Source organism: Spermophilus citellus (assembly GCF_964194105.1).
Source record: "Spermophilus citellus genome assembly, chromosome: 3".
Taxonomy (NCBI): Eukaryota; Metazoa; Chordata; class Mammalia; order Rodentia; family Sciuridae; genus Spermophilus; species Spermophilus citellus.
The window spans coordinates 88,629,845-88,649,301 of NC_138184.1; the positions used below are offsets into that span (position 1 = coordinate 88,629,845).

The 19,457-nt window shown below is 41.8% G+C and overlaps 1 protein-coding gene across 3 annotated transcripts; it reads left to right on the top strand.

Annotated features, from left to right (window-relative positions):
* The first annotated feature begins 1,760 nt into the window (after nucleotides 1-1,760).
* On the top strand, nucleotides 1,761-19,417 carry RNF34 (ring finger protein 34). Of its 3 annotated transcripts, XM_081288539.1 has the most exons (7): nucleotides 1,761-1,896; nucleotides 3,740-3,796; nucleotides 11,036-11,254; nucleotides 12,330-12,737; nucleotides 15,599-15,691; nucleotides 16,155-16,356; nucleotides 18,508-19,417. In XM_081288539.1, the coding sequence occupies exons 2-7, from the start codon at nucleotides 3,767-3,769 to the stop codon at nucleotides 18,696-18,698; spliced, it is 1,143 nt and encodes a 380-aa protein (XP_081144665.1). In that variant the 5' UTR covers nucleotides 1,761-1,896; nucleotides 3,740-3,766; the 3' UTR covers nucleotides 18,699-19,417. The 3 variants fall into 3 exon arrangements, with proteins under 3 accessions (XP_081144665.1, XP_081144666.1, XP_081144667.1); XM_081288540.1 differs by lacking the exon at nucleotides 3,740-3,796; XM_081288541.1 differs by lacking the exons at nucleotides 3,740-3,796; nucleotides 11,036-11,254 and having other exon boundaries at nucleotides 1,766-1,896.
* Nucleotides 19,418-19,457: the final 40 nt, after the last annotated feature.

The window sequence follows — 19,457 nt, forward strand, 5'->3', positions numbered from 1 at the left end:
AGTCATTATCATCCAGTGGGCACAGTGAACCCAGATTTAAAGATAGGTTGTTAGTGTAGTTGGGTAAATGCGGTCTATTATCCAGTACGATAAAGAAAATGGAAACCATATTGAGACTGGAGTCCAAAAAGAAGACAGAATCCGCTGTGAGCCCAGGAAACCAGAACAACACCTGGGGAAATTGAAATGTTAATGTCTCCAAGGCTTAGGGCCCATCTTAAAGAACTGTCAATGAAGTAGCTCTCAGCAAACAGGGACGTGCTAATCAAACCACCCCAGGCCCTCCCTGCCCAGTTGGTCCACCAATTTCCCACCTTTTGGCCTCCTCACCTACCTTCTATCACTGCAGGAAAACAAAGGACAGGAATGTGGGGGGACTAAAAGAAGACCTTACATATAAAAAAGGGAGGATCTCCTCTTTCCATGAATTCCTCCTTTCAGGTCCCCTTCTTCCTGTGGGGGGGGGGCGGTCTTTTCTGCTACCCTTTAATAAAGCCTTCCACTTTCCACTCTACACTTGCCTCCAGTGCTTCTCTCATATTATACTTGAGCATTTTTTTTAAAGAGAGAGTGAGAGAGAATTTTTTAAAATATTTATTTATTTTTTAGTTCTCGGCGGACACAACATCTTTGTTGGTATGTGGTGCTGAGGCTCGAACCCGGGCCGCACGCATGCCAGGCGAGCGCGCTACCGCTTGAGTCACATCCCCAGCCCTATACTTGAGCATTTGGGAAGTAAGGATTGGTAAACAGCGGTAACAACAAGGCAGTGTTACCACCAGTTATCAGTGACAGTTCTGCTCCCTCACATGTTGAAATTTGAACATTAGAGAAGTACCCCAGGCAAGCACATAAATCAGGGTTTACTTAAAAAGGGGTAACATAGATCTCTCCTGGGAGGGAGAAGAGGGCCATAGCTGGTATCCCCAGAAGCCAGGTGTTCTGCCCTTGGTATGTGTCTTAGGCTTCCTTTGTTCTCCTGCTCTCTTCCCCTCATCTTTTTCCTTCTGGTGTACATAACTAGGCCCAGCAAATGCTCTGTGAGATGGCCAAAAGGTGTGAAACAAGTGGGCTGAAGAGGGAAGGACAGGGTGGAGCAGTCCAGGACACATTAATTAACAAGTTTTATCACTCTCTGTAGGGAAGGGCCATTCCTGGGACTGGTTACCTTAGTAACAGGTGGGAGCAGGGGCAGGTTCTTGATAAGGGTGGAGGAAGGGCACAGAAGGAATTAACATTTCAATCCCTGAGAGTACAGTCTCCAACTTCCCAACTCACTCAAAATTGGCCTCCTTGATCCGATTTACTTACCGCCCAATTCCTGCCTCAGCAGGTCAGGCAGGAGGAGTGGGAGGAAGACCTGAGGCCTTGCTCTGAGGTTTTAACAAAAGCCTTCCAACCATAGGCGTTTTCAGATTCACCACGGCCCTTCCAGCCCTCCGCGCTCCGTAAACTTGACCCGCCCACTCCAGAAAGCCCACTCTGCAGAAGGAGGGCCCTCAGGTGACGCTAACTTCCATTTCAGTCTCCTAAGAAGGAGGGTATGGAAAGCCCCTTCCGCCACGCCCACACTCGCCCATCTGGGCTCAGGACGGAGCAGAGTCCTCCTGGGTCCGCCCGCCTGCGCTAGAGGCCCCACCCCTCCCTGACCCTTCATTGGCTCTGTTGACCGGCCCCCCTAGCTTTGGCTTTGTATTGGTCAACAAGGCCGCCGCTCAGCTTTCTTCCCGGGACGTGCGGCGAGCGTGACCACGCCCCTTACGTCCGGACGCTAGGTCGCCTCGGGAGGCGGCGTAATCACCGCCTAGGAGGAAGGAGGTCTGCTGTTCCAGGAGCTGCTATGGTGTTGAGTTCCCCGGTATTGCCGACGGAGCCAAGGCGTTCGCTGCCATGAAGGTGAGCAGTTGGTGGAGCTGGGCAGGCCCTCCTCGCCCCTCCTGTACGAGAGGAGTGCCTCCTTTCTTTCCGCTTTAGCGGGTACCCCACCGGCTTCTCGGAGACCTCTGCGGAGGGGCCCTGGGTTGGAGGCTGGTCTCCCGGACCCTCGAGCTCGCATGAGCGAGCCTAAGGAGCTGGGAGAGGCCGTGTGGGCCCGGCGCAGAGAAGGGCTTTCCTCGGGGGCAGGAGGCAGGACCAGTAGTGCTCGCTTTAGCCCTCCGTGGCTTTGCCCACGGCATGCCCTCTCCCTCCCCGAGTCCTTGAACTAACCCAAATGTCGGGAACATCACGGGACCAAAAGGAAAAAGAGTGCTGGGAGTGGGGAGGCTGGGGCCAGGCTAACAGGCTAGAAATGCCTGGGATAGGGGATCCCACCCTCAAGGAGTTCTTGGGACGGTGACCTGGAGCACCAGCAAGGTAGATGTGGCTTCTTCGCCACTAGGTACGCAGCAAGTAATTTGACAGCTTTTCTCCCAGGTGGGAGTGAGAGCGTGGGAGCATCACTGATGAGAAGTTTAAGAAAAGGGGGCAGAGGGGAAATTCTGGCCTACTTTTCAGAGACGATTCTCTCAACTTGGTCGCTGAGAGTTCTAAAGGGCTTCTCCATACAACGATCAATTCGAATATTGATTCATTTGCCGAGCCTAGATGATCGAAGTGGGATGAGTCATAAGGTGGTGATACGCTTCAGACATGGAGGGTTTCATTAATCTCAATGAACTGTGTTTGATGTGGGTAAATAACAGTGAGCTGTTTGTTAGGTTAACTACCTTCATAAAGCCTCGAAGTTTTACTGTGGAAGATTGAAAAGGGGTAGGGACAAGTGGGTAGGGACATTCAGTAAATATTTTGTTGAACACTCTCTGTTTTGGCCAAGAGGAAGACATGGTGAGTAGGAATATTTCAAAATACAGTTTCATCCTTAGTAAAGAAGGATTTTGCCAATCGAAAGGGAAAAGACATTCGCTTGGCAGCTAATTACATTTCAAGGCAGAATGATCTGTTATCCCCCCCCCAAAAAAAAAAAAAATTCAGAGGCAGGAAAAGATACCTATGACTCCAGGAAACAAGCTTTTTGGAATAGGTAACTTTTGAACAGTGCCTTGAGGTATGAAGATATTATAAGAGTATTTATAATTCCCATTTTAGTTATAAAATATTTCAACTTCGGATACCTATTAAAATATCTAGATATATTTTATTTCCTGAAAATCATTATCTTACTGTTAAGATTTAAAATCAAAGCAGGGAAAAAAAGACAATAATAAATCAGGGGTTTCATACATATACCTCAAAAATATCATCGACTTGTTAATGTTAAGTTTTTATTTTTAATATTTTTTTAGTTGTTGATGTTTATTTTATTTGATATGTGGTGCTGAGAATCCAACCCAGTTTCTCACACATACTAGGCAAGTGCTCTACCAGTGAGCCACAACACCAGCCCACCTAATGTTAAGTTTGTGCCCTCTCAAGGAACTAGATAGATATGGAAGGAGAATTAGGAATAGGCCCAGTGTTGAAATTTTTAAGTATGTTCTTTAAAAACAAGTGTTTTTGAACTTAAGTGGAAGATACTGCTAGGTTGAAATTTTTAGAAACAGTTAAATGGCATTTGGAAACGTAGAAAAGATATTTTCTGAAGCACATTGCAAACTTGGGTAGTTATATATCTATGCAAGATGATAGGAATCTAGCTTTCATTTTTGGTTTTTTGAAACTGGATTTACAAAATTTAGGATTGGACTTTTTTTTTTTTTAATTATTGAAACTGTGTAATTGTGGATATTATTATCTGTAGATTTCTGGGAAAGACCAGTGACTCCTGATGTCATGGAATGGTAACATGAATATTCATGTAAGCAAATACTTTGTATTTATTTATTTTTTTAGTTGTAGTTGGACACAATATCTTTATTTAGTTAATTTATTTATTTATATGTGGTGCTGAAGATTGAACCACAGCATGTGCTAGGCGAGCGCTCTAGTAGAGCCACAACCCCAGCCAGCCCCCCCCCCCCCCATGTAAGCACATAATTTGAGTTAGGATTAAAGTTACTTCAAAAGCTAAACGACTAGATAAATACATCTTCATTCAATCCCAGGAATATGTGGAATGCATGTATTCTTTTATTTGTTTAGAAACTGATGTTTTGGCATCAGTTTACTTCTTTTTTTTTTTTTTTGAATTTTAATATTTATTTATTTTTTTATTTTATCAGCGGACACAACATCTTTGTTTGTATGTGGTGCTGAGGATCGAACCCGGGCCGCATGCACGCCAGGCGAGCACGCTACCGCTTGAGCCACATCCCCAGCCCCATCAGTTTACTTCTTACATGAGTGAAGGACTAGAATTCATCTGCTTACCTCCCCACAATGGATTGTTTTAAAAATCTAAATTAGTCTCCTATGTTAATTTGATTTTGCTCCTCCTCTGATTTTCCAAGTTTATATTGATCTCATCCTTAATTGTGCTAATCACATTCATTATTCCTAGCTCAAAATGAGTTGTCAAGGATAAAGTAATCTACTAACTGTAATTTCCTGTTTGTTTGTTTGTTTTTCTCTGAAAGGAGGGCGAGTGGTGCTAAGGGTCAAGTGTACTGTTTTAAAAGACAAAAACCCAACATGAGGAAGGCAACATTTATGGTTTATACATGCTTTACCATAATAAATCTATCAACTTGACCAATGTCTTGCCTACAAATATTACGTTTTAAAGGCCAACATCTGTTTTAGGATATAGCATTTATTTTTTTGTGGTATAGGGTTGGATATTTTATTATTAAAAAGGCAGAGTTCCTATGTGTTGTATTTCATTTGAAGCAGCAATTTGAGTAAGAAGTCCTTTTACATTCTAAGCACTATGTTTCTCAAGTGGCTCTAAATAGGGTAAAGATTTTGTTTATCTCAGCTACTTTTTTTCTGTTTGTTTTTAACTTCTCTAGGAAGGTTTAGCTGTACTGAAATTTAAACTATAAAATGTGTTCTTTTATATCACTGGTACAAAGATTTGAAACATCTTTTTCTTATTTTTTTAACACAAGTGCATTCACTGAATTTTATAAAATTAAAAGTTGTCCAGAATTTAAAACAGAACCCATAGTTAGTTCTTAATAATAGCTGAGAAAATTAATATTCCTGAATATGAAACTTTTATGTTCATTTTTAAGATAACTGTAAAAATATTACTGCATTTAGATTTAGAATTTTCATAAGCAAAGTAGTACACTCTTAAGAGATGGCATTATTACTGCTGTTTACTTAATCAAAAAGAAATGACTTAGATTATTTTGTTTTTATACCTAACTTTCCCTACCCTCTGTGCATGTGTCCTCCCTCCTGTGTCAGTCTTCATGGAACCTACCATCGCTTTTCTAATTCTTTATTCTAAATAGTCTGGGTGGTTAGTATTACATTTGATGGAATCATTAAAAGGGCTCCTATGCTAATGCAATTGAGAATAGGATCCAAATTTTGTAGTAAACTTAAGTTAATTCTTTAGATTATTTTGAAATATTTTTACATGGATTCTAAAAGGACATTAGATCATGCACACGATCAAAAACTGCAGAACCTGAGGCCATTTGAAAACTGGCACTCTGCCACAAAGAGGGCTCTTGTAAACAAACAGAACACATTTCCTCTTGGTTTAGTTGACTGAAATAATGATTCAGAATGAGTTTGTATTGTTTGAGTCTGATGAACCTGAGAGAGTACTTATAACATTGGTGGTCTATTGTTGTGGAAACCACAGTGCTGGCAACTGTCACCTTCATCCAAATTATATGGGCTTGTAGGTAGTACCTTCCTTTTGCTCCTGCAGAGGGGTAGGACAGTTTGTGAACACTTTTAGCCTTCCTGCTACCTGGAGAATATAGAGGAACTTTGATGTTGGTGAATTTGAGTGAAGGACTAAGTATGCTTGGCTCAGTACATTCAGGATGAGCTCACATTTGCCCTCTGAGAGAAGATGACATTTTGGTTTCCATCAGCTAGCTAGGTGGTAAGCTGCCCTTGATTAATTATGCCAGTGGCTAGAAGGCATATTAAGACCAGTTAGTTGGCTGCACAGCTGAAGTCATGTTCTCCAATTGGTGTTTTCAGTACAAAAGCAAACATTTTAATTTTCATTTGTTTCTTTGTTCACATTGGGAGTTATGGGTATGAGCTGCTTTAAAATCTTGGTGCCTGGGCTTTGGAAAAAAAAAAAAGGCCAGAAATGTCATTGGATGCTAGAATAACATAAAGAAAACTAATTGTTAGGGGCACTCCAGGTGGGTTTTAGAATTTCTTACTACAAACTATGTAAGTTTTTAAATGATGTCTGGTTCTTAACTGATGCACAAGACAGGAAGACCATGGTCTCATGACTGATCTATCAGGACCAATTTTGGTCAAATGGTTTAGATAGGAAATAAGCTGCAAACACAGCTAAATTCTCTGAGGTTGGGATTTTGTGCCAGGCATAAATTATTATGTTTCAAACTACATTCATGGTCAAGGGAGGGAATTTAGCACCTCTGTAGATTGCTGTTCTAACATCTTGGACTCGTGATGTAGCCTATATAGCCCTGCTATCAACCATGGCCCTGAGTATGGCATGTGAGTCCCAATCAAGACTTAATTTCTAGTGATCCTGACTTTGGTTATTTTAATACTCTTTTAAAATTATTATTATTTTTATTTGTTCTAATTAGTTACATAGGACAGTACAATGCATTTTGACACATTGTACACAAATGGAGCATGACTTCTCGTTCCTCTGTGCATGGTGCTGAGTCACACACAGTATTTATGGGTTAGTGTAGATAGGGTAATAATGTCTGTCTCATTCTACTGTCCTTCCCATCCTTACTGCCCCACCCCTCACCTCACTCCCCCGTGCCAAATCCAAAATTCCTTCATTCTCCCCCAACCCCCTGCCCAACCCCGACTTTGGCTTCACAAATAGAATTGTAATTTTATTTATTTATTTTTTTTTGTAGCGAGAATTGAACTCAGAGTGCTCTACCACTGAGCCACAACCCTTACCCTTTTTTGTTCATTTGGTGGTACCAGGGATTGAACCCAGAGGCACTTAACCACTGAGCCCCCATCATCAGCCCTTTTAAAAAATATATTTTGTTTTGAGACAGGGTCTTGCTAAGTTATTTAGAGTCTCGCTATATTGAATTTGCCATCCTCTTCTTCAGCCTCCCAAGTTGCTGGGATTATAGACATGTGCCTGCGCCCTGCTCATTTTGTTTTATTTTGAAACAGGAACTCAGTTCCTGAGGCTGTTCTTGAACTTGCAATCCTCTTGTCTTAGCCTCTGGAGTTGCTGTGATTACAAGTGTGCATCACTGTGCCTGGCAAAATGAAACATTTAAAGGGGAGCCAGGTAGATGAGTTCAAGCCTGGAAATATTTTTCTTTTGGGTGGATTCTTAACTACTTAATGATGAAGGACAAAAATAGTTTAAACAGTAGGATTGCGCTCAGGGTTACTTTACTACCAAGCTATATTTTTTGCCCTTTTTATTTTTTACCACAGGGTCTTGTTGAGTTGCCCAGGATGTGATCCTCCTGCCTTAGCCTCCTGAGTAGCTGGAATTGTAGGAAAGCATCACCATGCCTGCCAATGACTGCTTTTGACACACCCTGAAAGTCACACTTTCTCTCTATAGTGGGAGATTTCATACACCAAAACATGCATGAGTGTTAGGAAACAAAAGCTTGGGTAAAGAGTGAGTAAAATGAAGAAAATCACCAAATTTTAGCAAAAGTAAGAGGGAAAGGAACTAACTTAATCAGATCAAGTTAAAAAAAGGCTGAGCATTTCTGCATGGACTGGGGGAAACTGTGGACTGATGTGAAACTCTAGGGATATGTCCCATTACTGCAGGCATGGCTGAGGTAATTATCTCAGAAAGGTAGAGGCACAGGCTTCAGAAGTACCTGGGCCCCTTTTGTTCAGTAGTCTGTGGATGGTGATTTTCCAGTGGAAATAGTATAAGCAGGAAGGAGAAATCTTCAGACTGAATATCCTTGACTTTAATTTTTTTTTTTTTTTAGTTGTAGATGGATATAATACCTTTATTTATTTTTATGTGGTGCTGAGGATCAAACCCTGTGTTTCACACTTGTGAGGCAAGTGCTCTACCACCGTGCCCCAGTCCCAGCTTTTGACCTTTTAACTTTGGCTGTATATCAAAATCACTTTAGGTTTTTTTTTTTTTTTGGGGGGGGGGCCCAGGATGAACCTCAGACCAGCAAAATCAGTGTCTAGGACTGAGACCCAGGCATCAGGATTTTTTAAAGGATCCTTTGATGAGTCCATGCAGCCAAGATGGAAAACCTCTCCCTGTCTTAGGGCAGTTCTTACCAAGAGGCAGTGACCAGCCCCTGAAGTACAGGACTAAAACTGCTCCAGAGTTGGGGAAAGTCAAATCACCAATGAAATTACTTCCATTACCACACCAGGATGCCAGGAAAATGGGGTTTAATAGGGAAGTGGAAATAAGTTTTTCAAACATACTTAACGATAAAGAAAGGTATTTCACATAAAACTGGTGATTAGGGCCTCCGTTTCAAATTTCTGAACTATCAAGAAGTTTGGAGTGTTGCAAATGCTACTTTGAAGATGAGAGCCGTGCATACATGGATACCTTTCAGTATTCTAAGAGTATGCTCTTTTTTTTAATTTTTAATTTTTTTTAAGAGAGAATTTTTAATATTTATTTTTTAGTTTTCGCCGGACACAACATCTTTGTTTGTATGTGGTGCTGAGGATCGAACCCTGGCCGCACGCATGCCAGGCGAGCGCGCTACCACTTGAGCCACATCTCCAGCCCTAAGAGTATGCTCTTAATGCATGACTTATTATTGGTTTATTTTGTCCAAATTTAAATTCACAGATCCTAATGAGGCTGCAACCTATATTTTCCAGTGTTGTTTTCTCTCCTTCTCCCAGACCCCCTTTTGTACCAGGGATTGAATTTGGGGGGCACTCAACCACTGAGCCGCATCCCCAGCCCTATTTTGTATTTTATTTAGAGAGAGCGTCTCACTGAATTCCTCAGCACCTTGCTTTTGCTGAGGCTGGCTTTGAACTAGCAATCCTCCTGCCTCAGCCTTCCAAGCTGCTGGGATTCCACACTGTGCCCAGCTTCTTCTTTTATTCTGTGATGTCTTTGGCTAACAGCAGTAAAGTACATCTACACTGCACTGAGTATTGGGTTAGAGCAACATACTCCTGCCTGGGATATTTTGGAGGTTGTCTTGGGCTTTTTTGTTTTTAAATCTGGAGATGGCTGAGGGGAGATAAAAGTATTCTTTTTTGTTATTTTCTTTTTGGGGATGTAAAGGAAATTCCCATATTCTTGTAGAAATAATGAGGAATGGGACAACATTGTTACCTTCTAATACTGACCTCTACACAGAGATTCCACCTGTTTTCCCCAAATAAATTCTCTGTTCCCTTCACTAGATCTGTGTAGATAAAAAAAAAAAAAAACGTTTTTAGCCTGAAGAATTTTTTTTGAGAGAGAGAGAATTTATTTATATATATATATATATAATTAGTTTTTTGGCGGACACAACATCTTTGTTTTCGTATGTGGTGCTGAGGATCGAACCCGGGCCGAATGCATGCCAGGCGAGCGCGCTACCGCTTGAGCCACATCCCCAGGCCTAGCCTGAAGAATTTTGATGATCATTTCTCATTAACATAGTTTGAAAATTATATCCTTCCTTAACTTAAGATTGTCTCTGGTAGAAAGGGTGAAGTATGACTTTTTAGAAGTACTGCCTTTAAAAGGGAGTTTCATTGAGGTTTTCACCTGCTAAATCATGATCTCTTTTACCTTAATTGTTCTTTACAAGAAAACAATTTGAACCACTTAATAGTGTGCAAAATTTAAATAATGTTACATTGCCTGTAAAGAGGTAATACAAAGAAACCTTTTGCACAGGTGTCAGCCATGTGGAACTAGAGTCCTTGGGAGAAAGAAGGTTGTGGTCAAGGAAACATCTAGGGGAATGAGAAGGGGGATAAAAGCAAATAGGCCTCTTAGCTCATCAGTAGCTACATTAGCAGCAGGCTAAAGCTTCCTTAAGACTTTGCTTCTTTTGACTTCTATAATGAAGTGAAATTTGCCCACTGGCAGTTCTGCAGTTGTATTCCCTCCCTTCTTTTGACTTCTATAATGAAGTGAAATTTGCCCACTGGCAGTTCTGCAGTTGTATTCCCTCCTTTCTCCCAAAATTATGTGCAATTTGAATTTTTTAAAAACAATATGTTTTCAGTTGTTTTAACAGGGCTTACTTTTTTCTTTTATTATTTTAAAAAATATTTTTAAAAATAAAGGTATTGGACACAATACCTTTATTTTATTTTTTTTTAAAGACCATTTTTTGTTTTTTTTAAAGAGAGAGAGAGGGGAGAGAGAGAATTTTTTTAATATTTATTTTTTAGTTCTCGGCGGACACAACATCTTTGTTGGTATGTGGTGCTGAGGATCGAACCCGGGCCGCACGCATGCCAGACGAGCGCGCTACCGCTTAAGCCACATCCCCAGCCCCACAATACCTTTATTTTTATGTGGTGTTGAGGATCAAACACAGACAGAGCCTCACACATGCTAGGCAAGCGCTCTACCTCTCAGCCATGACTGTAGCTCCCTATTTTCTTTTTATTTAACAAGATCTGAGTGTTTTCAATGCCAAATATTCTTTGGTAATACCAGAAGATTATCTTTCCAAATAGCTTGAAATTTTGGTGCCTAGAGGAATGCAGGTTGAGCTTCTCTTATCCAAAATGCTTGGGATTGAAAGTCTTTCAGATTTTGGTGTTGTCTGTGGAGGCTTCACCTGTTAAGTGTCTCCTATTCAAAAATCCTATGAGCATCTCTTATTAGAAAATTCAAAATCTGAAACTTTTTGAGCATCACGTTGGTGATTTCAAAATTTCAGATCAGAGATGCTCATCTCTAGATGTGAGAACTGTGTTCCTACAGTTAGTTAGTTACCCCACCAGAGTGGCATTCCCTGGGGATCCCAGACAGCCCAGGTTCCACTTAGCTTTAAACTGTGGCACTTGTGTTCCTTTTCAGGCGGGTGCCACATCTATGTGGGCTTCGTGCTGTGGGCTGCTGAATGAAGTCATGGGAACCGGAGCTGTCAGGGGCCAGCAGTCAGGATTTGCAGGAGGCACTGGTCCTTTCAGGTTTACACCAAACTCTGATTTTTCCACCTACCCACCAGCAACTCCGGAAGGGCCTAATATAGTTTGCAAAGCCTGTGGACTTTCATTTTCAGTCTTTAGAAAGAAGGTGAGTTGGATGACTTGTTACATACAAGACACATGGGATAAGAATTATTAATCATAGTTTATTTTGAATAGGTAATGAATTTTTTCTTATAAAAATATGAAAACTTGGTCCCATTGACTTTTTTTCCCATTTAGAGAGGTATGCAGTCAGGGATTATATTCCTGTCGAGTGTTCTACATAGACATTGTTATGTGTCACATTGTCAGGCATCCTTTTGTCTGAACTCTGACCTGTTTGTACCATTTCATTCTTCCTGATGACACTTATTTTTTTTGAAGCAAGAGATTTAATTAATCTGCAGTTTCATTCAGAGATGATTTACTATAATTCCGATCTCAAGTTTCAAAAAATTTGTCTCTAACCATGCTCTTAACTCACACGAAGAAATGAGTGTAATAAGCTAAGTGCTGTTTAGAGGCTAAACATAAAATGGGCTTAAATTCAGCTCTTTTCACTTTTCTTTGATCTTCATTTCAGTCTTTTGAATATGCAGAGAAAAAACTGTTAGCTTATGAGAACAGCGCACCAGGCAGAAGTGGCCACAGCTGAGTCTGTGAAGTTCTCTAGGGCATTGGTGTGGGTTGTGATTAAGGCCACATAGGTGACAGGTTCCTGGATTAGTGGGTCCTCTCTTGAATTGACTTGGAAAGATCGGTTGCCTTTCTCTTCATTCTCTGTGGGATTCTTTTTTCCTCATCTTGCAGTGAGGAAGTCCTTCACATGGGAGACCAGGCAGAAAGTGTGTGGCTGTGCTTTCTGCTCCATGTGGTTCAAGTCAGCTGTGTTCTGCTAATTACATGTTTGCACCAAGGGGCGGGAAGGTTTTAATTCATTAACACAAGAGTGTCTGTTTTCCTTAAAGTGCAGTATTTGAACTTCAGTGAATCCAGACTGCCTTGGCATCGACCGTGTTGATTTTTGTGGCTTTTGGAACATTAAAATTCCTGTGAAAATGGTGCCACAGAGGATTTCATAAGAACTAAAATTTAAATTTTAATAAAGGCAAGAATAAGGCGTGGTTTTCATAATAGCTTGTATCTTGCTATCATTAAATGCTTCCCTTCTGTCTCTTCAGCATGTGTGTTGTGACTGCAAGAAGGATTTTTGCTCCGTTTGTTCAGTCCCGCAAGAAAATCACCGTAGATGTTCTACTTGTCACTTATTACAAGAGACTGCCTTCCAGCGCCCTCAGTTGATGAGACTAAAAGTGAAGGATCTTCGGCAGTATCTCATTCTTAGAAACATACCAATAGATACTTGTCGAGAGAAGGAAGACTTGGTAGATCTAGTACTGTGCCACCATGGACTAGGCTCTGAGGATGACCTGGACACAAGCAGTCTGAATTCTTCACAGTCCCAGACTTCTAGCTTTTTTACACAGTCTTTTTTTTCAAACTACACCGCCCCCTCTGCTACCGTGTCTTCCTTTCAGGGGGAGCTTATGGATGGAGACGGCACCTCCAGATCTGGAGCACTGGCACAGGTACGAGAGGGTGATAGATTGCCGGGGTCCCTGCATGCTTACTCTTGGCCATATTTGGTGGCCTTTAGTGCCTGATGACTTCAGATAAACTGGAAGTTAGGATTTGGAGCGGTGGTTCTGCACCCAGCTGAATTGGCACTTGCAGCCTTTCCCGCTGCATGTGGTCTTTTGTGTAGATACAGGGTGGCCCCAGCGTCCACTGCCTGGAGTGTCCAAAAATAGCTCATGGATTTCTTGACCTTACTTCAGCACTAAATAGTACAGAAGCTGGGCATGGCGGCATACCTAGGTCATTCCAGCTACACTGGAGGCCAAGGCAGGAGGATTGCAAATTTAGACCAACCTGGGCACCTTATCTCAAAATATAAAATAAAAAAGGGCTGGGGGTGTAGCTAAGTGGTAGAATGCCCAGTGTTCAATCCCCAATGCCAGATACACACAAGTGATGACTGAAAAAGCAGCATGTACATATTTGCATGACTATTTGTACAAGTGTCAGTAACCATAGAAATAATCAGTACAGTAAATTAATCTGATGCCCCCTCTCTTGACATTAGTGAAATTTTTCCTAGTTTAGATATTGAAAGAGCCATCTAAGTAGAAAAATGTAGTTATTTACTAATTTTAATTTGAATATTATCCCAATGAGATTCTTGAATATCCTGGTTGAATAACATGTAAAGACTTGTAGTGGATATTCCCTGGTGTGTGATTATAAAATGTTGAATTAAGCCCGGCATAGTAACATTCACCTATAATTCTGCTACTTGGGAGACTGAGGCAGGAGGATTGGGAGGTTGAGGCTAGCCTGGGCAACTTACGAAGACATTTTTTCAAAAATCTCCAAAAATAAAATGATTTTTTTCCACATTTTCATCCCTGAAGGGGTTTTTGTTTTGTTTTTTGGGGGTGAGGGGTACTGGTGATTGTACTTGGGCACTTGACCACTGAGACGTATCCTCAGACCTATTTTTTTTTTAACCTTTTGTTGTTGTTGTTTTTGTGCTGAGGATTGAACCCAGGACCTGTACATGTGAGTGCATGTGAGTCAAGCACTCTACCAACTGAGCTATATCTATATCCCCTGTTGTAGATGACACAATATCTGTTTTATTTATTTATTTTATGTGGTGCTGAGTATCGAACCCAGGACCTCGTGCATGCGAGGCAAGTGCGCTACCACTGAGCCACATCCCCAGCCCTGTTTGTATTTTATATAGAGACAGGGTCTCACTGAGTTGCTTAGCACTTTGCTTTTGCTGAGTCTGGCTTTGAATTTGTGATCTTCCTGCCTCAGCTTCCTGAGTTGCTGGGATTACAGGTGTGTGACACCATACCCAGCAAGAAAGGGGTTATTAAAAGTAGATTTTTCATCTGTATTTTACTCAAAAATAAGTCCAAGCTGGGAGATTTTATTATTTTCTCAAATAAGAACTGGCATAATAAGACTTTTGTATCCTTTTTGGGTATAAGATGCCATTTGGGAGATGTGGGTGGTTGGATGCTACAGTATGGTACCTATGAGTCAGTCAATTGGGAATTGACCTAGACTATTGTAGAACTGTGGTCGAAATATATTGAGAGAAAAGATGTGCAATGTGTGGTGGCACGTGCCTGTAATCCCAGTAGCCTGGAGGACTGAGGCAGGAGGAGGACAATGGCAAGATCCAGGCCAGCCTCAGTAACTTAGTGAGACCCTGTCTTTAAAAAAAAAAAAAAAAAAAAAAAAAAAGGCCTGAAGGTATAGCTTAGTGGTTGAACCCCAGTGTTCAAGAATAGGGCTGGGGCTCAGTGGCAGAGCGCTTGCCTAGCACATGTGAGGCACTGGGTACAATCCTTGGCACCACATAAAAGTAAGTAATTAAAGGTATTGTATCCATCTACTCTAAACAAACAAAAAACAAAAAAGATTTGAAAGGCATATGATCAAAATTGAAGGGATTTCTGTTTTCCTTAAAGCAGACTGATGGTTGAGGATTTTTAAAAACTAGAACCAGCACAAACACTCTGAAACAGATTAGAAAGCCTTCTTTGGAATTAGAAGTGTGACTTAGTAGGATTGAGACCTTTCAAATTGGATGCTTATGACACTGGGGTGGATCCTGGTCAAATTAACTTTCTTTCTGTCTGTTCAATTAAATTAGCCTTTTGCATGTTGTAGTACTACCCCTTTATCCTTGGTGGCTTTGGCATTCCATGATGGGATGTTTCTCAGGGAGTTAGTCCTTTAGTTTTATTACAAATTCTCTCCCTCCCTCCCTTCCTCCCCTCCCCCCCATGAATTTGTTTCCACATAACTTGATGGAATATAAATTCTTTTTCTTCTTAATATTTTTTAGTTGTAATTGGACACAATACCTTTATTTTATTTATTTTTATGTGATGCTGAGGATTGAACCCAGTGTCTTACACATGCTAGGCAAGCTCTCTACCACTGAGCCCCAGCCCCAACCTGGAAGGTAAATTCTTTACAGTCATGTGGGGCCCAACTCTGTGGGAGGGGCAGCAGCATTGAGGATCCAGAGAAGATGTGGAGTGTGCAAGGTATCTGGGTCATCCTTTTTTTTTTTTCCCCTCAGTACTGAGGATGGAATCCAGGGCTACTGTATTTTTATTTTGAGATAGGGTCTAAGTTGCGTTGGGCCTCCTTGCTAGATTATGGAGGCTGGCTTGCAACTTGTGATCCTCCTGCCTCAGGCCCCTGAAACACCGGCATTACTGGAGTGCCCCCACCAGGCCCAGGCCCAGTTTGAATCATTCTTGAGGATGATCAGTAGAAAGCTTTTCTCTAGTGATAAATATGGGTTGATAATATTAGGAAAACATGATTCCTGACCTAATCAGATGCATCATGTATATAGGTACAAAGTGAAATAGCTTCAGCAAACACAGAAGACGACGATGATGATGATGACGAGGATGATGAAGAAGAAGAAGAAAATTTGCAGGATCGGGTGAGACCACTTATAAAATTTTTCCCTAGGGGCTATGGTGGTAGCTCAGTGGTAAAGCACTTGCTTTACATGTGTGAGGCCCTGGGTTCGACACTTAGCACCACATTTAAAAAGATAAGTAAAATTAAAGATATTGTGTCCATCTATAATAACAAAAAAATTTTCCTCAAGGGCTGGGGATATAGTTATGGTACATTGCTTGCCTAGCATGCCTGAGGCCCTAGGTTTGATATCCAGCACAACCCCCTCCCCCCCCAAAAAATTGCTTTCCTAATATTTGTGAGCCAGCAGGAAGGGCAGGTGCCCATATAGACTTCTCTAGGATAGCACTGGTTTGAATGTAAGACAGTACATTAAAACCCTTCAAGGACTTCTGAGAAGTCTAGGAATCCCCAGTGGGGATTGTCTGGTAAAAGGGGTCTGGACTCGTGGGAACAGAGGTAATGGGACACTCTGATTTCAGACCCTTGGGCTCTCCAAGAAGCGAGTGAGAGCTTCGCTGTCTGACCTGTCAAGCCTTGAAGAGGTGGAGGGGATGAGTGTGCGCCAGCTGAAGGAAATCCTGGCTCGGAATTTTGTCAACTATTCTGGCTGTTGTGAAAAATGGGAACTGGTAGAGAAAGTTAACCGGTTATACAAAGAGAATGAAGAAAACCAAAAGTCATGTAGGTTTCTTTTTTCTTTTTTTTCCCTATAGTATCTTTCCTTAGGCTTTAAAAAATGGGGTTGTGTCAGATTTAGTTTTGGGAAAACTATTTACTTTTTATTGAATCTGAATTAGTTATATGAGCCTGTTTATAGAACTGTTAGATAGTAAGCTCATCGTGTGATGTTGCTCTGAGACCACCCTTACCAAGTGTGTTCAAGAAATTATTTGTTGACTTGAAAGGTCCTTTCATCACTCTTGTCATTTTAGTGTTAATCTTAAATCCTGGCTGTGATATGGCATCCATTGACAAGTTTATGCTCAGAATAGGCAGGAAGTCTTTAGGCACATCTACTTCCAGGGCAGTGCCACAGTGGCAGGCTCAGGAACCAGTACACAGAGGCTTTAGAGGTTGGAGGCCGCTGACTGAGGAATGGCATCCTGGCAGTGTAAATCCCTGCACGGTGCTTTGTGGACATGTGCGGAAGCCCCACCCTCAAGTTTTTGGTGTAGGAAACCATGACATGGCTTCTTAAGAGTCTTTTTTGGTTTACTGTTTAATTTAACCCTAGGTCAGTCTGTTTGGTGGACACTTATTTTGTTTTGAGCACAGCTGGGACTTTCCTAGCTTGATTGTCTTGACACCACTTATGCCAAGATTGACCCAAACAGTCTGTACTCATAACCTGCTGCGACTATTTCCTTTCTTGGGCCCATAAGTTGTAAAGAATTGGAAGGAACCTTTCTACCCAGAAGAGGGGGCCAAGGCCCAGATTCCAGTCTTACCTGAGTCCTCAGATGCCTGCTCATCTGCCATTTTACGCTATACATCTTCTCTGCAGGTCCACACCAGTCATGGACCATGAACTAAGACCCCACATTACAAGATCTCTGTCTTAAATCAAAATATTTCAGTCCTTCAAGCTGAATTCTGGTTCTGTTCTAACCATGTTTCCCATTGCTCCCCTCTCTGACCTGTAGAAAGGGAAGCCTCCAAACTTTTAGCTGTAGGGTCAAATCTCAGCTGAGGTTAACTTTTTAAAACTCATTCATTGCCTTTCTTACTCAGAGCCTGGATTTTCTCAAAACCCGAGTATGGGTCATGGAGCCAGAAAGGTCCGTCTTGTTTTAGGTAGATGGACTCCCAAGAATAAAATGGCAAAAGTATTTCTAGGGTTATGGCTCAGTGGTAGAGCACTTGCCTAACATGGGTAAGGCACGGGGTTTGATCCTCAGTACCACATAAAAAACAAGTAAAAATAAAAGTTAAATTCTAAAAAAATTTTTAAAAAGTATTTCTAAGGCTTCAGGGGAGGGGACACAGAACTACTTGATATAGGCAGAAGGGTTACAAGTTTAAGGCCAAGACTGGAGATGTAGCTTACTGGTAAAGCATTCCTGGGTTTAATCCCCAATACTAAAAAGAAAATAAAGGGAAGCGGGGGAGAAAGAGGCTCCTTTTTCCTACTGAGATGAAATTCCAAAGTGGCCTGACTCCTAGTCAAGTGCACAGTGTTGCATATCTGTCATCTCAGCGACTGGGGAGGCTGAGGCAGGAGGACTGCGAGTTTCAGGTCAGCCTGAGCAACTTAGACCCTATTAAGTAAAATAAAGTATTAAATAAATAAAAAGGGGGGCTGAGGAATATAGCTCAGTTGGTAGAGTGCTTGCCTTACATGCACATGGCCCTGGGTTCAATCCCTAGCACCCCACCCACTAAAAAAATAATAAAGGACTGGGGATGAAGCAGGTGGTAGAGTGCTTTGGGCTTAATCCCCAGTACTACCAAAAAAGGGGGGAAACCCATTGTGGCCTGACTCCGGTGGCCCACATATAGAAGGCCAGGCTGGGGTTTAAGTTTCTTTTTTCTAAGTATAGAGTCAATATGTCCTTATGAAAACACCTTAAATTACACCAAGATATAAAATAGAAATAAGTAGCTGACATTTGTTGTGCATCTTACCTGGCCCTAAAACACAAAACCTTGAGGTGTAGACATGGCAATTTCTAATGAAAAGAACTAAAGTACACAGAAGTCAGGGGTGGTCTCTTGTACAGCACTGTGCTGGTATCGGGCCTACGATGGTAACCCAGCAGGTGGCTGCTCAGCGGTGGGCAGTGCAGCAGGGCAGGAGGCCTGGTCCACATCTCCAGCTCTGTTGCCTTTCAGATGGTGAGCGGCTGCAGCTGCAGGACGAGGAAGACGACAGTCTGTGCCGCATCTGCATGGATGCTGTCATCGATTGTGTCCTACTGGAATGTGGGCACATGGTCACCTGCACCAAGTGCGGCAAGCGCATGAGTGAGTGTCCCATCTGCCGCCAGTACGTGGTGCGAGCTGTGCACGTGTTCAAGTCCTGAAACCAAGGTTCTCCCCAGTGGGACACGCACCCCCAGACTCCATCCCAAACATTTCAGTGCACAGAAGGGACTGGAAACTTACTGTTCAAAGGCAGAAGCTATTTTTAAAAATTATTTTCACTACTTATTGGGGGCATAAAGTTTCATCCTAAGATGAAGAAACATTGGTCCGCGCCATGAGCCTGCCTGCGATCACGAGCTTCCTAGGTTTTACGGGGTTCTGTCACATGTCCCTTGTGAGCGCTAGTTGTTGAAGTCAGACTGTTGGACATCAGCTCCTGCTCTCTGGCCAATACTTACCCCATTCTTGTTTCCCTTTGATCCTATGTTGGAAACTTATGTTCTCTTTGGGTGAGGTGAGCTCACTGTCCACAGTGGCTCATGTGGAACGTGCTAAGCAGCGGCCCCTTTGAATGTTCAGTTTATTAGTCATGTATATTTTAAATGCTAATATTTGATGAATGTAAGTTTCCACATTATTGCCATTTCTGGGTTTAAACATAATTGGGAACAACTGACAGGGCCTTAGATGAAACATGTCCATTTTTGTTTAGGTGCAGCTTTTTATGCTGTGCCTAGCTTCTTACATTAGGAGTGTGTGTGCTTGATTTTTTGTTAATGTGTAATCAGTTTACACTGTTTTGTATAGTGAAGGTGTATTTTTAGTGCTACCTGCTAGCTAATTTCAACTTTAGGAATAAAATTAGATTTAAAGGAAATGTTTTTGTTTACATCGTCTCAAGTCGGTTCCTGATTCAT